Source organism: Salvelinus namaycush, chromosome 21 (assembly GCF_016432855.1).
Source record: "Salvelinus namaycush isolate Seneca chromosome 21, SaNama_1.0, whole genome shotgun sequence".
NCBI classification, from domain to species: Eukaryota; Metazoa; Chordata; class Actinopteri; order Salmoniformes; family Salmonidae; genus Salvelinus; species Salvelinus namaycush.
In genome coordinates this window covers 53,791,576-53,812,837 of record NC_052327.1, presented here as the reverse complement: position 1 = coordinate 53,812,837, position 21,262 = coordinate 53,791,576, and the positions used below count along the sequence as shown (strand labels likewise).

The 21,262-nt window shown below is 39.4% G+C and overlaps 1 protein-coding gene across 1 annotated transcript in view; it reads right to left on the bottom strand.

Annotated features, from left to right (window-relative positions):
* The window catches only part of eps8l2 (EPS8 like 2), a 110,724-nt gene that overhangs the window by 51,550 nt on the left and 37,912 nt on the right, over positions 1-21,262 (bottom strand). The window contains exons 12-15 of the mRNA XM_039017016.1: positions 20,478-20,626; positions 14,543-14,711; positions 14,093-14,127; positions 13,751-13,859 (exon numbers count right to left, since the gene is read on the bottom strand). Coding sequence (XP_038872944.1) covers positions 13,751-13,859; positions 14,093-14,127; positions 14,543-14,711; positions 20,478-20,626 — 462 coding nt within the window. The remainder of the gene's footprint in view (positions 1-13,750; positions 13,860-14,092; positions 14,128-14,542; positions 14,712-20,477; positions 20,627-21,262) is intronic.

Genomic DNA, 21,262 nt, shown 5'->3' with positions numbered 1-21,262 from the left:
CACAACAGTATGATAGGTGCAGTGAAATGTGTGTTTTACAGGGTCAGACACACAGTATGATAGGTGCAGTGAAATGTGTTGTTTTACAGGGTCAGACACAACAGTATGATAGGTGCAGTGAAATGTGTTGTTTTACAGGGTCAGACACAACAGTATGAAGGTGCAGTGAAATGTGTTGTTTTACAGGGTCAGACACAACAACAGTATGATAGGTGCAGTGAAATGTGTTGTTTTACAGGGTCAGACACAACAGTATGATAGGTGCAGTGAAATGTGTTGTTTTACAGGGTCAGACACAACAGTATGATAGGTGCAGTGAAATGTGTTGTTTTACAGGGTCAGACACAACAGTATGATAGGTGCAGTGAAATGTGTTGTTTTACAGGGTCAGACACAACAGTATGATAGGTGCAGTGAAATGTGTTGTTTTACAGGGTCAGGACACAACAGTATGATAGGTGCAGTGAAATGTGTTGTTTTACAGGGTCAGACACAACACTAGTATGATAGGTGCAGTGAATGTGTTGTTTTACAGGTCAGACACAACAGTATGATAGGTGCAGTGAAATGTGTTGTTTTACAGGGTCAGACACAACAGTATGATAGGTGCAGTGAAATGTGTTGTTTTACAGGGTCAGACACAACAACAGTATGATAGGTGCAGTGAAATGTGTTGTTTTACAGAGTCAGACACAACAGTATGATAGGTGCAGTGAAATGTGTTGTTTACAGAGTCAGACACACAACAGTAATGATAGGTTGCAGTGAAATGTGTTGTTTTACAGGTCAGACACAACAGCTATGATAGGTGCAGTGAAATGTGGTTTTACAGGGTCAGACACACAGTATGATAGGTGCAGTGAAATGTGTTGTTTTACAGGGTCAGACACAACAGTATGATAGGTGCAGTGAAATGTGTTGTTTTACAGGGTCAGACACAACAAAGTATGATAGGTGCAGTGAAATGTGTTGTTTTACAGGGTCAGACACAACAACGTATGATAGGTGCAGTGAAATGTGTGTTTTACAGGGTCAGACACAACAGTATGATAGGTGCAGTGAAATGTGTGTTTACAGGGTCAGACACAACACGTATGATAGGTGCAGTGAAATGTGTTGTTTTACAGGGTCAGACACAAACAGTATAGATAGGGCAGTGAAATGTGTTGTTTTACAGGGTCAGACACAACAGCAGTATGATAGGGTGCAGTGAAATGTGTTTTTTACAGGGTCAGACACACAACAGTATGATAGGTGCAGTGAAATGTGTTGTTTTACAGGGTCAGACACAACAAGTATGAAGGTGCGTGAATGTGTGTTTACAGGGTCAGACACAACAGTATGATAGGTGCAGTGAAATGTGTTGTTTTACAGGGTCAGACACAAACAGTATGATAGGTGCAGTGAAATGTTGTTTTTTACAGGGTCAGACACAACAGTATGATAGGTGCAGTGAAAGTGTTGTTTTACAGGGTCAGACACAACAGTATGATAGGTGCAGTGAAATGTGTTGTTTTACAGGGTCAGACACACAACAGTATGATAGGTGCAGTGAAATGTGTGTTGTTTTACAGGTCAGACACAACAACAGTATGATAGGTGCAGTGAAATGTGTTGTTTTACAGGGTCAGACACAACAAGTATGATAGGTGCAGTGAAATGTGTGTTTTACAGGGTCAGACACACACAGTATGTAGGTGCAGTGAAATGTGTTGTTTTACAGGGTCAGACACAACAGTATGATAGGTGCAGTGAAATGTGTTGTTTACAGGGTCAGAACACAACAGTATGATAGGTGCAGTGAAATGTGTTGTTTTACAGGGTCAGACACACACAGTATGATAGGTGCAGTGAAATGTGTTGTTTACAGGGTCAGACACAACAGTATGATAGGTGCAGTGAAATGTGTTTTTACAGGGTCAGAACACAACAGTATGATAGGTGCAGTGAAATGTGTTGTTTTACAGGGTCAGACACACACAGTATGATAGGTGCAGTGAAATGTGTTGTTTTACAGGGTCAGCACACAACAGTATGATAGGTGCAGTGAAATGTGTTGTTTTACAGGGTCAGACACAACACAGTATGATAGGTGCAGTGAAATGTGTTGTTTTACAGGGTCAGACACAACAGTATGATAGGTGCAGTGAAATGTGTTGTTTTACAGGGTCAGACACACACAGTATGATAGGTGCAGTGAAATGTGTTGTTTTACAGGGTCAGACACAACAACAGTATGATAGGTGCAGTGAAATGTGTTGTTTTACAGGGTCAGACACAAACAGTATGATAGGTGCAGTGAAATGTGTTGTTTTACAGGGTCAGACACACAACAGTATGATAGGTGCAGTGAAATGTGTTGTTTTACAGGGTCAGACACCAACAGTATGATAGGTGCAGTGAAATGTGTTGTTTTACAGGGTCAGACACAACACAGTATGATAGGTGCAGTGAAATGTGTTGTTTTACAGGGTCAGACACAACAAGTATGATAGGTGCAGTGAAATGTGTTGTTTTACAGGGTCAGACACAACACAGTATGATAGGTGCAGTGAAATGTGTTGTTTACAGGGTCAGACACAACAGTATGATAGGTGCAGTGAAATGTGTGTTTACAGGGTCAGAACACAACAAGTATGATAGGTGCAGTGAAATGTGTTGTTTACAGAGTCAGACACAACAGTATGATAGGTGCAGTGAAATGTGTTGTTTTACAGGGTCAGACACAACCAGTATGATAGGTGCAGTGAAATGTGTTGTTTTACAGGTCAGACACAACAGTATGATAGGTGCAGTGAAATGTGTTGTTTTACAGGGTCAGACACAACAACAGTATGATAGGTGCAGTGAAATGTGTTGTTTTACAGGGTCAGACACAACAGTATGATAGGTGCAGTGAAATGTGTTGTTTTACAGGGTCAGACACAACAACAGTATGATAGGTGCAGTGAAATGTGTTGTTTTACAGGGTCAGACACACAACAGTATGATAGGTGCAGTGAAATGTGTTTGTTTACAGGTCAGACACAAACAGTATGATAGGTGCAGTGAAATGTGTTGTTTTACAGGGTCAGACACAACAGTATGATAGGTGCAGTGAAATGTGTGTTTTACAGGGTCAGACACAACAGTATGATAGGTGCAGTGAAATGTGTGTTTTACAGGGTCAGACACAACAGTATGATAGGGCAGTGAAATGTGTTGTTTTAACAGGTCAGACACACAACAGTATGATAGGTGCAGTGAAATGTGTTGTTTTACAGGGTCAGACACAACAACAGTATGATAGGTGCAGTGAAATGTGTTGTTTTACAGGGTCAGACAACAACAGTATGATAGGTGCAGTGAAATGTGTTGTTTTACAGGGTCAGACACAACAGTATGATAGGTGCAGTGAAATGTGTTGTTTTACAGGGTCAGACACAACAACAGTATGATAGGTGCAGTGAAATGTGTTGTTTTACAGAGTCAGACACCACCACAGTATGATAGGTGCAGTGAAATGTGTTGTTTTACAGGGTCAGACACAACAGTATGATAGGTGCAGTGAAATGTGTTGTTTTACAGGTCAGACACAACAACAGTATGATAGGTGCAGTGAAATGTGTTGTTTTACAGGTCAGACACAACAGTATGATAGGTGCAGTGAAATGTGTTGTTTTACAGGGTCAGACAAAACGTATGATAGGTGCAGTGAAATGTGTTGTTTTACAGAGGTCAGAACAACAACAGTATGATAGGTGCAGTGAAATGTGTTGTTTTACAGGGTCAGACACAACAGTATGATAGGTGCAGTGAAATGTGTTGTTTACAGAGTCAGACACAACAGTATGATAGGTGCAGTGAAATGTGTTGTTTTACAGGGTCAGACACAACAGTATGATAGGTGCAGTGAAATGTGTTGTTTTACAGGGTCAGACACAACAGTATGATATGCAGTGAAATGTGTTGTGCAATTAGTGTAAAGTGCCTTGCTCAAGACTGCGCATATTGCATAATATCATGAAAAAGGCTCTTATGTCTGTTGCGAAATATGTAAGTGTCCCGAGCGAGAAGACACTGAAATTGAAAATCCAACCCCCAAAGCAATATGATGGGGATGAGATTTAGGGATATCGTGCTTTAAAATTAAGTTTTTTCCTGAACCCAGGGCTGCCCCAGGGCTTCTCTGTCTCTCTGTTCCTCTCTGTCTCTCGCTGTCTCTCTGTCTCGTCTTCTTCCGTCTCTTTGACTCTCTCTTCTCTTCTCTCTCTCTTCTCGGTTCAGCATTCTCTCTCTCTTCTCTCTCTCGGCTCTATCATCTCTCCTCGTCCTCTCTCTTCCATTCTCTCTCTCTCTCTCTCTCTCTTCTCTCACTATTCTCTCGTCTCTCTCTCGTCTCTCTCTCTCTACTCTCATCAAAATCTCTACTGTCCTCCTGTTGTTCTCTCTCTCTCTCTCTCTCTGATCAGACTATATACTATCAGCACCAGACTATATACTATCAGCACCAGACTATATACTGTCATACTATCAGCACCAGAGTATATACTGTCATACTATCAGCACCAGACTCTATACCTTCAGCACCAGACTATTTACTATCAGCACCAGACTATATACTATCAGCACCAGACTATATACTATCAGCACCAGACTATATACTATCAGCACCAGAAAATAAACTATCAGCACCAGACTATATACTGTCATACTATCAGCACCAGACTATATACTATCATACTATCAGCACCAGACTATATACTATCAGCACCAGACTATATACTGTCGTACTATCAGCACCAGACTATATTACCTATCAGCACCAGACTATATACTATTCATACTAGCACCAGAGATATACTGTCATACTATCAGCACCATGACTCTATACCTTCAGCACCAGACATATTTACTATCCATCACCGACTATATACTATCAGCACCAACTATATAATATCAGCACCAGGGACTATATAGCTATCATACTGATCAGCACCGACTATATAACTGTATCATACTATCAGCACCAGACTATAGACTATCATACTATCAGCACCAGATCTATTAACTATCAGCACTCAGACTATATACTGTCGTACTATCAGCACCAGACTAAATATCTTATCACTATCAGCATCGAGACTATATACTATCAGCACCAGACTAATATACTATCATACTATCCAGCACCAGACTATATACTGTCATGACTATCCAGCACCAGACTATTAAACTGTCATACTATCAGCACCAGACTATATACTATCATACTATCAGCACACAGACTATTACTGTCATACTATCAGCACCAGACTATATACTATCATACTATCAGCACCAGACTATATACTATCAGCACCAGACTATATACTGTCGTAACTATCAGCACCAGACTATATACTATCATACTATCAGCATCAGACTATATACTATCAGCACCAGGAACTATATACCTATCATACTATCAGCACCCAGACCTATATACTGTTATACTATCAGCACCAGACTATAAACTGTCATAGCTATCAGCACCAGACTATATACTATACATACTATCAGCACCATACTATATCTATCATACTATCAGCACCAGACTATATACTATCAGCACCAGACTATATACTATCAGCACCAGACTATATACTGTCGTACTATCAGCACCAGACTATATACTATCATACTATCAGCACCAGACTATATACTATCAGCACCAGACTATATACTATCAGCACCAGACTATATACTGTCAGCACCAGACTATATACTGTCAGCACCAGACTATATACTATCAGCACCAGACTATATACTATCATACTATCAGCACCAGACTATATACTGTCATACTATCAGCACCAGACTATATACTGTCATACTATCAGCACCAGACTATATACTATCAGCACCAGACTATATACTATCAGCACCAGACTATATACTGCCAGCACCAGACTATATACTGTCATACTATCAGCACCAGACTATATACTGTCATACTATCAGCACCATACTATTTACTATCAGCACCAGACTATATACTATCAGCACCAGACTATATACTATCAGCACCAGACTATATACTGTCGTACTATCAGCACCAGAGTATATACTGTCATACTATCAGCACCAGACTCTATACCTTCAGCACCAGACTATTTACTATCAGCACCAGACTATATACTATCAGCACCAGACTATATACTATCAGCACCAGACTATATACTATCAGCACCAGACTATATACTATCAGCACCAGAAAATATACTATCAGCACCAGACTATATACTGTCATACTATCAGCACCAGACTATATACTATCATACTATCAGCACCAGACTATATACTATCAGCACCAGACTATATACTGTCGTACTATCAGCACCAGACTATATACTATCATGCTATCAGCATCAGACTATATACTATCAGCACCAGACTATATACTATCATACTATCAGCACCAGACTATATACTGTCATACTATCAGCACCAGACTATATACTATCATACTATCAGCACCAGACTATATACTATCATACTATCAGCACCAGACTATATACTATCATACTATCAGCACCAGACTATATTCTATCATAATATCAGCACCAGACTATATACTATCAGCACCAGACTATATACTATCAGCACCAGACTATATACTATCAGCACCAGACTATATACTATCATACTATCAGCACCAGACTATATACTATCAGCACCAGACTATATACTATCAGCACCAGACTTTATACTATCAGCACCAGACTTTATCTTGTTATACTATCAGCACCAGACTATATACTATCAGCACTAGACTATATACTATCAGCACCAGACTATATACTATCATACTATCAGCACCAGACTACATACTATCATACTATCAGCACCAGACTATATAATATCAGCACCATACTATATACTATCATACTATCAGCACCAGACTATATACTATCAGCACCATACTATATACTATCATACTTTCAGCACCAGACTATATACTATCAGCACCAGACTATATACTATCATACTATCAGCACCAGACTATATACTAACAGCACCAGACTATATACTGTCGTAATATCAGCACCAGACTATATACTATCAGCACCAGACTATATACTATCAGCACCACACTATATCATATCATACTATCAGCATCAGACTATATACTATCAGCACCAGACTTTATATCAGCACCAGACTATATACTATCAGCACCAGACAATATACTATCATACTATCAGCACAAGACTATATACTATCAGCACCAGACTATATACTATCAGCACCAGACTATATACTATCAGCACCAGACTATATACTATCAGCACCAGACTATATACTGTCGTACTATCAGCACCAGACTATATACTATCATACTATCAGCACCAGACTATATACTGTCAGCACCAGACTATATACTATCAGCACCAGACTATATACTATCATACTATCAGCACCAGACTATATACTATCATACTATCAGCACCAGACTATATACTGTCACACTATCAGCACCAGACTATATACTGTCATACTATCAGCACCAGACTATATACTATCAGCACCAGACTATATACTGTCAGCACCAGACTATATACTGTCATACTATCAGCACCAGACTATATACTGTCATACTATCAGCACCATACTATATACTATCAGCACCAGACTATATACTATCATACTATCAGCATCAGACTATATACTATCAGCACCAGACTATATACTATCAGCACCAGACTTTATACTATCAGCACCAGACTTTATCTTGTTATACTATCAGCACCAGACTATATACTATCAGCACTAGACTATATACTATCAGCACCAGACTATATACTATCATACTATCAGCACCAGACTACATACTATCATACTATCAGCACCAGACTATATAATATCAGCACCATACTATATACTATCATACTATCAGCACCAGACTATATACTATCAGCACCATACTATATACTATCATACTATCAGCACCAGACTATATACTATCAGCACCAGACTATATACTATCATACTATCAGCACCAGACTATATACTAACAGCACCAGACTATATACTGTCGTAATATCAGCACCAGACTATATACTATCAGCACCAGACTATATACTATCAGCACCACACTATATCATATCATACTATCAGCATCAGACTATATACTATCAGCACCAGACTTTATATCAGCACCAGACTATATACTATCAGCACCAGACAATATACTATCATACTATCAGCACCAGACTATATACTATCAGCACCAGACTATATACTATCAGCACCAGACTATATACTGTCGTACTATCAGCACCAGACTATATACTATCATACTATCAGCACCAGACTATATACTGTCAGCACCAGACTATATACTATCAGCACCAGACTATATACTATCATACTATCAGCACCAGACTATATACTATCATACTATCAGCACCAGACTATATACTGTCACACTATCAGCACCAGACTATATACTGTCATACTATCAGCACCAGACTATATACTATCAGCACCAGACTATATACTGTCAGCACCAGACTATATACTGTCATACTATCAGCACCAGACTATATACTGTCATACTATCAGCACCATACTATATACTATCAGCACCAGACTATATACTATCATACTATCAGCATCAGACTATATACTATCAGCACCAGACTATATACTATCAGCACCAGACTATATACTATCATACTATCAGCATCAGACTATATACTATCAGCACCAGACTATATACTATCAGCACCAGACTATATACTGTCATACTATCAGCACCAGAGTATATACTGTCATACTATCAAGACTGTCATACACCAGACTCTATACCTTCAGCACCAGACTATTTACTATCAGCACCAGACTATATACTATCAGCACCAGACTATATACTATCAGCACCAGACTATATACTATCAGCACCAGACTATATACTATCAGCACCAGAAAATAAACTATCAGCACCAGACTATATACTGTCATACTATCAGCACCAGACTATATACTATCATACTATCAGCACCAGACTATATACTATCAGCACCAGACTATATACTGTCGTACTATCAGCACCAGACTATATACTATCATACTATCAGCATCAGACTATATACTATCAGCACCAGACTATATACTATCATACTATCAGCACCAGACTATATACTGTCATACTATCAGCACCAGACTATATACTGTCATACTATCAGCACCAGACTATATACTATCATACTATCAGCACCAGACTATATACTATCAGCACCAGACTATATACTATCGTACTATCAGCATCAGACTATATACTATCAGCACCAGACTATATACTATCATACTATCAGCACCAGACTATAAACTGTCATACTATCAGCACCAGACTATATACTATCATACTATCAGCACCAGACTATATACTATCATACTATCAGCACCAGACTATATACTATCAGCACCAGACTATATACTATCAGCACCAGACTATATACTGTCGTACTATCAGCACCAGACTATATACTATCATACTATCAGCACCAGACTATATACTATCAGCACCAGACTATATACTATCAGCACCAGACTATATACTATCAGCACCAGACTATATACTGTCAGCACCAGACTATATACTATCAGCACCAGACTATATACTATCATACTATCAGCACCAGACTATATACTATCATACTATCAGCACCAGACTATATACTGTCATACTATCAGCACCAGACTATTTACTATCAGCACCAGACTATATACTATCAGCACCAGACTATATACTGTCATATTATCAGCACCAGACTATATACTATCAGCACCAGACTATATACTATCAGCACCAGACTATATACTATCATACTATCAGCACCAGACTACATACTAACATACTATAAGCACCAGACTATATACTATCAGCACCATACTATATACTATCATACTATAGGCACCAGACTATATACTATCAGCACCATACTATATACTATCATACTATCAGCACCAGACTATACACTATCAGCACCAGACTATATACTATCATACTATCAGCACCAGACTATATACTATCAGCACCAGACTATATACTATCAGCACCAGACTATATACTGTCATACTATCAGCACAAGACTATATACTATCAGCACCAGACTATATACTATCAGCACCAGACTATATACTATCAGCACCAGACTATATACTATCATACTATCAGCATCAGACTATATACTATCAGCACCAGACTATATACTATCAGCACCAGACTATATACTATCATACTATCAGCATCAGACTATATACTATCAGCACCAGACTATATACTATCAGCACCAGACTATATACCGTCATACTATCAGCACCAGAGTATATACTGTCATACTATCAGCACCAGACTCTATACCTTTAGCACCAGACTATTTACTATCAGCACCAGACTAGATACTATCAGCACCAGACTATATACTATCAGCACCAGACTATATACTATCAGCACCAGACTATATACTATCAGCACCAGAAAATATACTATCAGCACCAGACTATATACTGTCATACTATCAGCACCAGACTATATACTATCATACTATCAGCACCAGACCATATACTATCAGCACCAGACTATATACTGTCGTACTATCAGCACCAGACTATATACTATCATACTATCAGCATCAGACTATATACTATCAGCACCAGACTATATACTATCATACTATCAGCACCAGACTATATACTGTCATACTATCAGCACCAGACTATAAACTGTCATACTATCAGCACCAGACTATATACTATCATACTATCAGCACCAGACTATATACTATCATACTATCAGCACCAGACTATATACTATCATACTATCAGCACCAGACTATATACTATAATACTATCAGCACCAGACTATATACTATCATACTATCAGCACCAGACTATATACTATCAGCACCATACTATATACTGTCATACTATCAGCACCAGACTATATACTATCATACTATCAGCACCAGACTATATACTATCAGCACCATACTATATACTGTCATACTATCAGCACCAGACTATATACTATCATACTATCAGCACCAGACTATATACTATCATACTATCAGCACCATACTATATACTGTCATACTATCAGCACCAGACTATATACTATCATACTATCAGCACCAGACTATTTACTATCAGCACCAGACTATATACTGTCATATTATCAGCACCAGACTATATACTATCAGCACCAGACTATATACTATCAGCACCAGACTATATACTATCAGCACCAGACTATATACTATCAGCACCAGACTATATACAATCAGCACCAGACTATATACTGTCATACTATCAGCACCAGACTATATACTATCATACTATCAGCACCAGACTATATACTATCAGTACCAGACTATATACTGTCGTAATATCAGCACCAGACTATATACTATCATATTATCAGCACCAGACTATATACTATCATACTATCAGCACCAGACTATATACTGTCGTACTATCAGCACCAGACTATATACTGTCATACTATCAGCACCAGACTACATACTATCAGCACCAGACTATATACTGTCATACTATCAGCACGAGACTATATACTGTCATACTATCAGCACCAGACTATATACTATCATACTGTCAGCACCAGACGATATACTATCATACTATCAGCACCAGACTATATACTATCATACTATCAGCACCAGACTATATACTATCATACTATCAGCACCATACTATATACTGTCATACTATCAGCACCAGACTATATACTGTCATACTATCAGCACCAGACTATTTACTATCAGCACCAGACTTTATACTATCAGCACCAGACTATATACTGTCATATTATCAGCACCAGACTATATACTATCAGCACCAGACTATATACTATCAGCACCAGACTATATACTATCAGCACCAGACTATATACTATCAGCACCAGACTATATACTATCAGCACCAGACTATATACTGTCATACTATCAGCACCAGACTATATACTATCAGCACCAGACTATATACTATCAGCACCAGACTATATACTATCATACTATCAGCACCAGACTATATACTATCAGCACCAGACTATATACTATCAGCACCAGACTATATACTATCAGCACCAGACTATATACTATCAGCACCAGACTATATACTATCAGCACCAGCCTATATACTATCAGCACCAGACTATATACTATCAGCACCAGACTATATACTGTCGTAATATCAGCACCAGACTATATACTATCATACTATCAGCACCATACTATATACTGTCATACTATCAGCACCAGACTATATACTATCATACTATCAGCACCAGACTATATACTATCATACTATCAGCACCATACTATATACTGTCATACTATCAGCACCAGACTATATACTATCATACTATCAGCACCAGACTATATACTATCAGCACCAGACTATATACTATCATACTATCAGCACCAGACTATATACTATCAGCACCAGACTATATACTATCAGCACCAGACTATATACTATCATACTATCAGCACCAGACTATATACTATCATACTGTCAGCACCAGACTATATACTATCAGCACCAGACTATATACTATCATACTATCAGCACCAGACTATATACTATCAGCACCAGACTATATACTGTCGTACTATCAGCACCAGACTATATACTATCAGCACCAGACTATATACTATCAGCACCAGACTATATACTATCAGCACCAGACTATATACTATCATACTATCAGCATCAGACTATATACTATCAGCACCAGACTATATACTATCAGCACCAGACTATATACTATCATACTATCAGCACCAGACTATATACTATCAGCACCAGACTATATACTATCAGCACCAGACTATATACTGTCGTACTATCAGCACCAGACTATATACTATCATACTATCAGCACCAGACTATATACTATCAGCACCAGACTATATACTGTCGTACTATCAGCACCAGACTATATACTATCAGCACCAGACTATATACTATCAGCACCAGACTATATACTATCAGCACCAGACTATATACTGTCATACTATCAGCACCAGACTATATACTATCAGCACCAGACTATATACTATCATACTATCAGCATCAGACTATATACTATCAGCACCAGACTATATACTATCAGCACCAGACTATATACTATCATACTATCAGCACCAGACTATATACTATCAGCACCAGACTATATACTATCAGCACCAGACTATATACTGTCGTACTATCAGCACCAGACTATATACTATCATACTATCAGCACCAGACTATATACTATCATACTATCAGCACCAGACTATATACTATCAGCACCAGACTATATACTATCAGTACCAGACTATATACTATCAGCACCAGACTATATACTGTCGTACTATCGTCACCAGACTATATACTATCAGCACCAGACTATATACTATCAGCACCTATATACTATCAGCACCAGACTATATACTATCAGCAACAGACTATATTCTGTCATACTATCAGCACCAGACTATATACTATCAGCACCAGAGTATATACTGTCATACTATCAGCACCAGACTATATACTATCATACTATCAGCACCAGACTATATACTATCAGCACCAGACTATATACTATCAGCACCAGACTATATACTATCAGCACCAGACTATATACTATCAGCACCAGACTATATACTATCAGCACCAGACTATATACTATCAGCACCAGACTATATACTATCAGTCGTACCTCCAGCACCTCGTCCTGCAGTACTGACAGTTCGTTGGCATTGCGGGCCACAAAGTGGTAGCGGATCTTGGCATATTTACGGGACAAGGAGGTCAGCCCATTGTTGGACCTGGGACAGGAGAGAAATGTATGAGTTATTTCTCATGGATCATGCACAAGAAATATTGGCCCAGATTTAGCTACACGTCTGTTACATGGTCTGTATAAACACTACAACAGTGTATACGTTTTATAGCAGCTGAAGAAATAACAATTTGAGAAACATTATTGTGTAGTAATAGTAGTAGCAGCATGTAATGTAGAATCACAGTAGTAGTAATCTGGGAAATATAATCCATTTACCCATTCGATGAGTTTAAAGACTGGGTTCCAAAAATCTGAAAGAGAGAGAAAATTTTATAGGGCGGCGCACAATTTGCCCAGCGTCGTCCGGGTTAGGGGAGAGTTTGGCCGGGTTAGGGGAGAGTTTGGGCGGGTTAGGGGAGAGTTTGGCCGGGTTAGGGGAGAGTTTGGCCGGGGTAGGCCGTCATTGAAAATGTGTTCTTAACTGGCTTGCCTAGTTAAATAATAAAAATATGTTCTGGACTAGTTTGTGTCTGTAACACACTGAACTAGTATGTAACTCTAAGTTTTTCAAACCTGCATCAATGAAGAAATGTAAACAAACAAATGAAGAACTAACAATGGATGGCTGGGAGAATTCCACTAGAATGACTCAAATGGACAGCAGTCTAAAGATTTATGAGTATAAAACGTGTGTGTGTGTGTGCGCGTGTTTGTGTGTTTACACACCTCATCTGACTTGAAGGGGGACATGAGGTTGGATATGGGGGACCTGGGAGGTTCCCCTGATCCCTCTGTCTCCCACGGGGAGGTCCTGAACAGCTCAGCTGGGGGCTCCCACCCGTTCCTGAATTTAGGGAAGTAAGTAGGAGCACACTGGTCCCGCGGCCAGTCCGCCCTGCAGGGATCAGGGGTCGGGGGGAGGTTGTTAATGCTGATACAGAGAGAACAAGTGTATAACAACTTATAAAGAATTAGAACAGCAGGCTGAACAGTTTAACAGCAGGCTGAACAGTTTAACAGCAGGCTGAACAGTTTAACAACAGGCTGGACAGTTTGACAGCAGGCTGAACAGTTTAACAGCAGGCTGAACAGTTTAACAGCAGGCTGAACAGTTTAACAGCAGGCTGAACAGTTTAACAACAGGCTGGACAGTTTGACAGCAGGCTGAACAGTTTAAGAGCAGGCTGAACAGTTTAACAGCAGGCTGAACAGTTTAACAGCAGGCTGAACAGTTTAACAGCAGGCTGAACAGTTTAACAGCAGGCTGAACAGTTTAACAGCAGGCTGAACAGTTTAACAGCAGGCTGAACAGTTTAACAGCAGGCTGAACAGTTTAACAACAGGCTGAACAGTTTAACAGCAGGCTGAACAGTTTAACAACAGGCTGGACAGTTTAACAGCAGGCTGGACAGTTTGACAGCAGGCTGAAACGTTTAACAGCAGGCTGGACAGTTTGACAACAGGCTGAACAGTTTAACAGCAGGCTGAACAGTTTAACAGCAGGCTGAACAGTTTAACAGCAGGCTGAACAGTTTAACAGCAGGCTGAACAGTTTAACAGCAGGCTGAACAGTTTAACAGCAGGCTGAACAGTTTAACAGCAGGCTGAACAGTTTAACAGCAGGCTGAACAGTTTAACTTTTTATGGCTGCAGGGGCAGTATTGAGTAGCTCTGATTAAATGTGCCCATTTCAAACGGCCTCGTACTCAATTCTTGCTCGTACAATATGCATATTATTATTACTATTGGATAGAAAACACTCTCTAGTTTCTAAAACCGTTTGAATTATATCTGTGAGTCAAACAGAACTCATTTGGCACAAACTTCCTGACCAGGAAGTGGAAAGTCTGAAATCGGTGCTCTGTTCTACTTCCTGCCTATACATGGGCATGATACGTAAGAGTATACGTGCACTTCATAGACCTTCCCCTGGATGTCAAGAGGCTGTGAGAGAAGAAATTTCGTGTTTATCTTGGTCTGAATTGGAATACAAGCTCTTTGTATGACGTGTCCCTCATTTCCGGTACTCTTGGGAGCGCGAGGTGGACAGTGGGATTGCCTTCTGTTTAGCTGCCGTTATGGACGACTACTATCTCCGGCTCTGATTTTATTTGATACATGTGACCATATCATCGTAAAGTATGTTTTTTCAATATAGTTTAATCAGATTATTGAAATTTTTTCGGGGGTTTTGCCGTGTTCCGTTCTCTGACTTTGTTGACGATGGAGAGATCCGTGCCACTTGGCTAGTGCGCGTGCTAAATGAAGAGGGAAAGTTGCCGTTCTAAATCCAAACAACGACTGTTCTGGACAAAGGACACCTTGTCCAACATTCTGATGGAAGATCAGCAAAAGTAAGAAACATTTTATGATGCTATTTCATATATCTGTCGTAGATGTGAACTAGTCGTCGGCGCCCAAGTGTTTCTGGCTATTGTGCTAAGCTAATATAACGCTACATTTTGTTTTCGCTGTAAAACACTTAATAAATCGGAAATATTGGCTGGAATCACAAGATGCCTGTCTTTCATTTGCTGTACACTATGTATTTTTCAGAAATGTTTTATGATGAGTAATTAGGTATTTGACGTTGGTGTCTGTAAGTTTTATGGCTGCTTTCGGTGCAATTTCTGATTGTAGCTGCAATGTAAACTATGATTTATACCTGAAATATGCACATTTTTCTAACAAAACATATGCTATACAATAAATATGTTATCAGACTGTCATCTGATGAAGTTGTTTCTTGGTTAGTGGCTATTTATATCTTTATTTGGTCGAATTTGTGATAGCTACTGATGGAGTAAAAAACTGGTGGAGTAAAAAAAGTGGTGTCTTTTGCTAACGTGGTTAGCTAATAGATTTACATATTGTGTCTTCCCTGTAAAACATTTTAAAAATCGGACATGTTGGCTGGATTCACAAGATGTGTACCTTTCATATCTTCTTGAGAATACAGGGGGTGCTGTTTTCGCATTAGCATAATTTGCTCTACAGATTAAACTGCCTCTTATTCAATTATTGCTCTTACTATATGCATATAATTAATACCATTGGATAGAAAACAATCTCTAGTTTCTAAAACCGTTTCAATTTTGTCTCTGAGTGAAACAGAAGTCATTTGACAGCACTTTCCCTGACCAAGAAGAAGAATGCAAGATGTGTATGCTCGCTTCAACGCTCTGCCTATATATGGTCACGCCACCTATGACCCGAAACACACTTCATTCGTCTTCCTCTGGGTGTCAAGAGGACGTCAGAGGAGAAATTTTTTGTTTATCTTGTACTGACGTGAAATAAGACCTATTTCTTTGGCGTGACCGACAACTTCCGGTTCTCTGAATCGCGCGATTTGGAGGTGCGATTGTCTACTGTTTTGCTGCCGTTACGGATGAAAACTATCTCCGTCTCGAAGTTTGTTTGATACATGTGACCATATCATCGTAATGTATGTTTTTTCAATATAGTTTAATCAGATTATTTGAATTTTTTCGGGAGTTTTGCCGTGTTCCGTTCTGTGACTTTTTTTACTTTGGACAGATCCGTGCCAGTCGACCAGTACCTATGCTAAATGAAGAGGGAAAGTTGCCATTATGAATGGATTGAACGACTCATCAGGACTAAGGACACCTTGATCAACATTCTGATGAAAGATCAGCAATAGTAAGACCCAATTTACGATGTTATTTCATATATCTGTCGTGCATGTGAACTGGTCGTGGGCGCCCAGCTGGTTCTGGCTGGCGTGGCTATGCTAATTTAGCGCTACATTTTGTTTTCGCTATAAAACATTTAATAAATCTGAAATATTGTTTGGATTCACCAGATGTTGGGCTTTCAATATCTGTACGCTGTGTATTTTTCTGAAATGTTTTAAGATAAGTAATTAGTTATATGACGTTGGTCTCTGTAATTGTTCTGGCTGCGTCGGCACTATTTCAGATTGCAGCTGCAATGTAGAACTGTGATTTATACCTGAAAAATGCACATTTTTCAAAAAAAAACTATGCTATACCATAAATATGTTATCAGACTGTCATCTTATGAAGTTGTTTCTTGGTTAGTGGCTATATATATTTTTATTTAGTCGAATTAGTGATAGCTACTGACGCAGGAAAAAACTGTTGGAGTAAAAAAATTGTGTCTTTTGCTAACGTGGTTAGCTAATAGATTTACATATTGTGTCTTCCCTGTAAAACATTTTAAAAATCTGAAATGGTGGCTTTATTCACAAGATCTGTATCTTTCATCTGGTGTCTTGGACTTGTGATTTAATGATATTTAGATGCTACAATTTACTTGTGACGCTATGCTAGCTATGCTACTCAGTGGGGGGGGAGTGGGGGGTGATCCCGGATCCGGGTTGGTGACTCGTTAAAGGATATGCTGTATTGGACTTGTTAATGTGTGAAAGTAAAATATTTAAAAAATATATATTTTGAATTTCGCGCCCTGCACTTGAGCTGGCTGTTGTCATAAGTGTACCGGTGTCGGGCTGCAGCCCAAACAGGTTAAATAAAAACTATGGAGCTGTTTTTCATGATTGGGGCTAGGCCCCTTAGTTCCAGTTAACGGAAATCTTAATGCTACAGCATGCAATGACATTCTAGACGATTCTGTGCTTCCAACTTTGTGGCAACAGTTTGGGGAAGCCCTTTCATGTTTCAGCATGACAAAGCCCCTGTGCACAAAGCGAGGTCCATACAAAAATGGTTTGTCGAGATCGGTGTGGAAGAACTTGACTTTCCTGCACAGAGCCCTGACCTCAACCCCATCAGCACCTTTGGGATGAATTGGAACGCCGACTGCGAGCCAGGCCTAATCGCCCAACATCAGTGCCCGACCTCACTAATGCTCTTGTGGCTGAATGGAAGCAAGTCCCCGCAACAATGTTCCAACATCTAGTGGAAAGCCTTCCCAGAAGAGTGGAGGCTGTTATAGCAGCAAAGGAGGGACCAACTCCATGTTAATGCCTATGATTTTGGAATGAGATGTTCGACGAGCAGGTCCACATACTTTTTGGTAATGTATAGGGCAAGCCACTGATGCAGACCTTTGGAACATCTACATTTTAAAAAGTTTAATAAATCCATGTAATATAGCCTACACCTTCACAATAAATCCATTATTTATTTTAGACAGGCCTAAAGAAGCATTATGATATGAAGAAAATGTAGTCTATTTCAGAGGAACTAAATATAATTTAGCAGATAACATTTGGTTAGAATTCTGTGGCTTTATTTTATATTATTTTATAGTATGAAGAATACAATGGAACAAAGCTGAATAAAACAGAAAATATATTTTCCCCAAACGATTTGAGGGAGTGATCAGATCCCAAATTAATACAACCACTAGCATCAAAAATAAGTTTTACGCAATGAGCATGACGCAACAGATCACAACGTTCAGCTTGAAATGTTGATAAACTATGAAACTATTTCTTCACATTTCAAGTGCAGCAATGCACGCATGGCAGTAGGATATAAGAAAGAATGTTCCATTAGTGGGAAAACACCATAAACAAAAGTGACCGCAAATGTGATTATTCTAGCATTGCTTTTGTTATAAAGGTGTATTTTAAATGGTGAAAATGATCTTCCCCAAACTTCCCCAAACTCACACGTTCTGTATATATGCCAGTTAGGCTCTACACCCCTTGTAAAGCGGATTAATGTGCTTCAATTTAAGGAGTTATTTGACCACTTTAGTTGTGCTACAAACCTTATCAAAGCCTGTTGGCCTATGGGCTAAATGAGTTGTGGGACTACGATTTGAAAAAGTCACACAAAAAAAGGCATTGCTTCTTGCCTTACGTTGGGCATGATTCACAAGTGATAATATATAATTCACAAGTGATAAGCTAATATTGTATCCCATCACATTATTCTTGATTTAATCTTGTCTTTATATATACTAAATAATATGTGTGTGAAATTTGTTTTAATTTAGAATGGACCATTATCATGCACCTGTATCGAAACAGGGGCGGTGGAAAAGATACATAGAGTATTGAGGACACTTTCCAATTGTTCATTTTCATGCCAGGTAGGCTATATTCCTGTTGTAAAGAGAAGCAATGTGCTTAATATTAGGAAAGTTAAGAAATAAATACAGTAGGCCTAGCCTATAGAAAGCTGATGGGATCCTCCTCTTTTTAATAGAGGCCATCACTCAGTTTTCTAGTGCAATTACATAGCCTATAGAAATGTTGGGCTCTCATGAAGTGTTTGATTAGATTTTTGATTACATTCGCATTGATATCAGAGTGATTAGAGGGACAATAGAGTGCTGAGGTCCAGGCAGTTAGCACGTTTGGTAGGCTACTAATGACCATCAGCAGCATCAGAGCTTAGAGAAGCCTAATTAAAGTGACTAAACGGTCACGTGGAATTTGACTGCCTTCATGACTCGTGGCCGTCGGTGTGGCGGTAATACGGTAACCACAACAGCCCTAGTCATGTAGTGTATCTTGAAGATGTTGAATGCGCGGCGTAGTACCTTCCAGAAAAAGTTTTGCTCGACAAAAAGAAACACAAGTATCATACATCTAATATTTCAAAAAACAGCACACCTGCAACCACACACACACGAACACCGGCACATGCACAACTCCCACACACAAGCATCCCTCCCACACACACAAACCCCAAAGACTCACCTAGGTCGTGTCCACCCGTCTCCCAGCAGTTCAAAGATGGTCATCTCTTTAGGCGACAGGTGACCTCTCAGGAAGTCTACTGCATCTCTGGACAGGTGAGGGGAGACCACGGAGCGTGGCAGCTCTGGACTACCACAGGACTGGAGAACCTAGAGGTCAGAGGGTAAAGGTCACAGGTCATACACTGGAGCACCTGGAAGTAATCAGGTTCACTATAAGGCTATGTTGCCATGAGACAGTAACCAGGTGTACTATAAGGCTATGTTGCCATGAGACAGTAACCAGGTGTACTATCAGGCTATGTTGCCATGAGACAGTAACCAGGTGTACTATCAGGCTATGTTGCCATGAGACAGTAACCAGGTGTACTATAAGGCTATGTTGCAATGAGGCAGTATCATAGGGCAGTTACCAGGTGTGTCTGTGTGAATATTACACATCAGGGTTAGGTAAATCTAGTTACCAGGTGTGTCTGTCTCAATAATACACGTCAGGGTTGGGTAAATCTAGTTACCAGGTGTGTCTGTCTCAATAATACACGTCAGGATTAGGTAAATCTAGTTACCAGGTGTGTCTGTCTCAATAATACACGTCAGGGTTGGGTAAATCTAATTACCAGGTGTGTCTGCCTCAATAATACACGTCAGGGTTGGGTAAATCTAGTTACCAGGTGTTTCTCTCTCAATAATACACGTCAGGGTTGGGTAGATCTAGTTACCAGATGTGTCTGTCTCAATAATACACGTCAGGGTTAGGTAAATCTAGTTACCAGGTGTGTCTGCCTC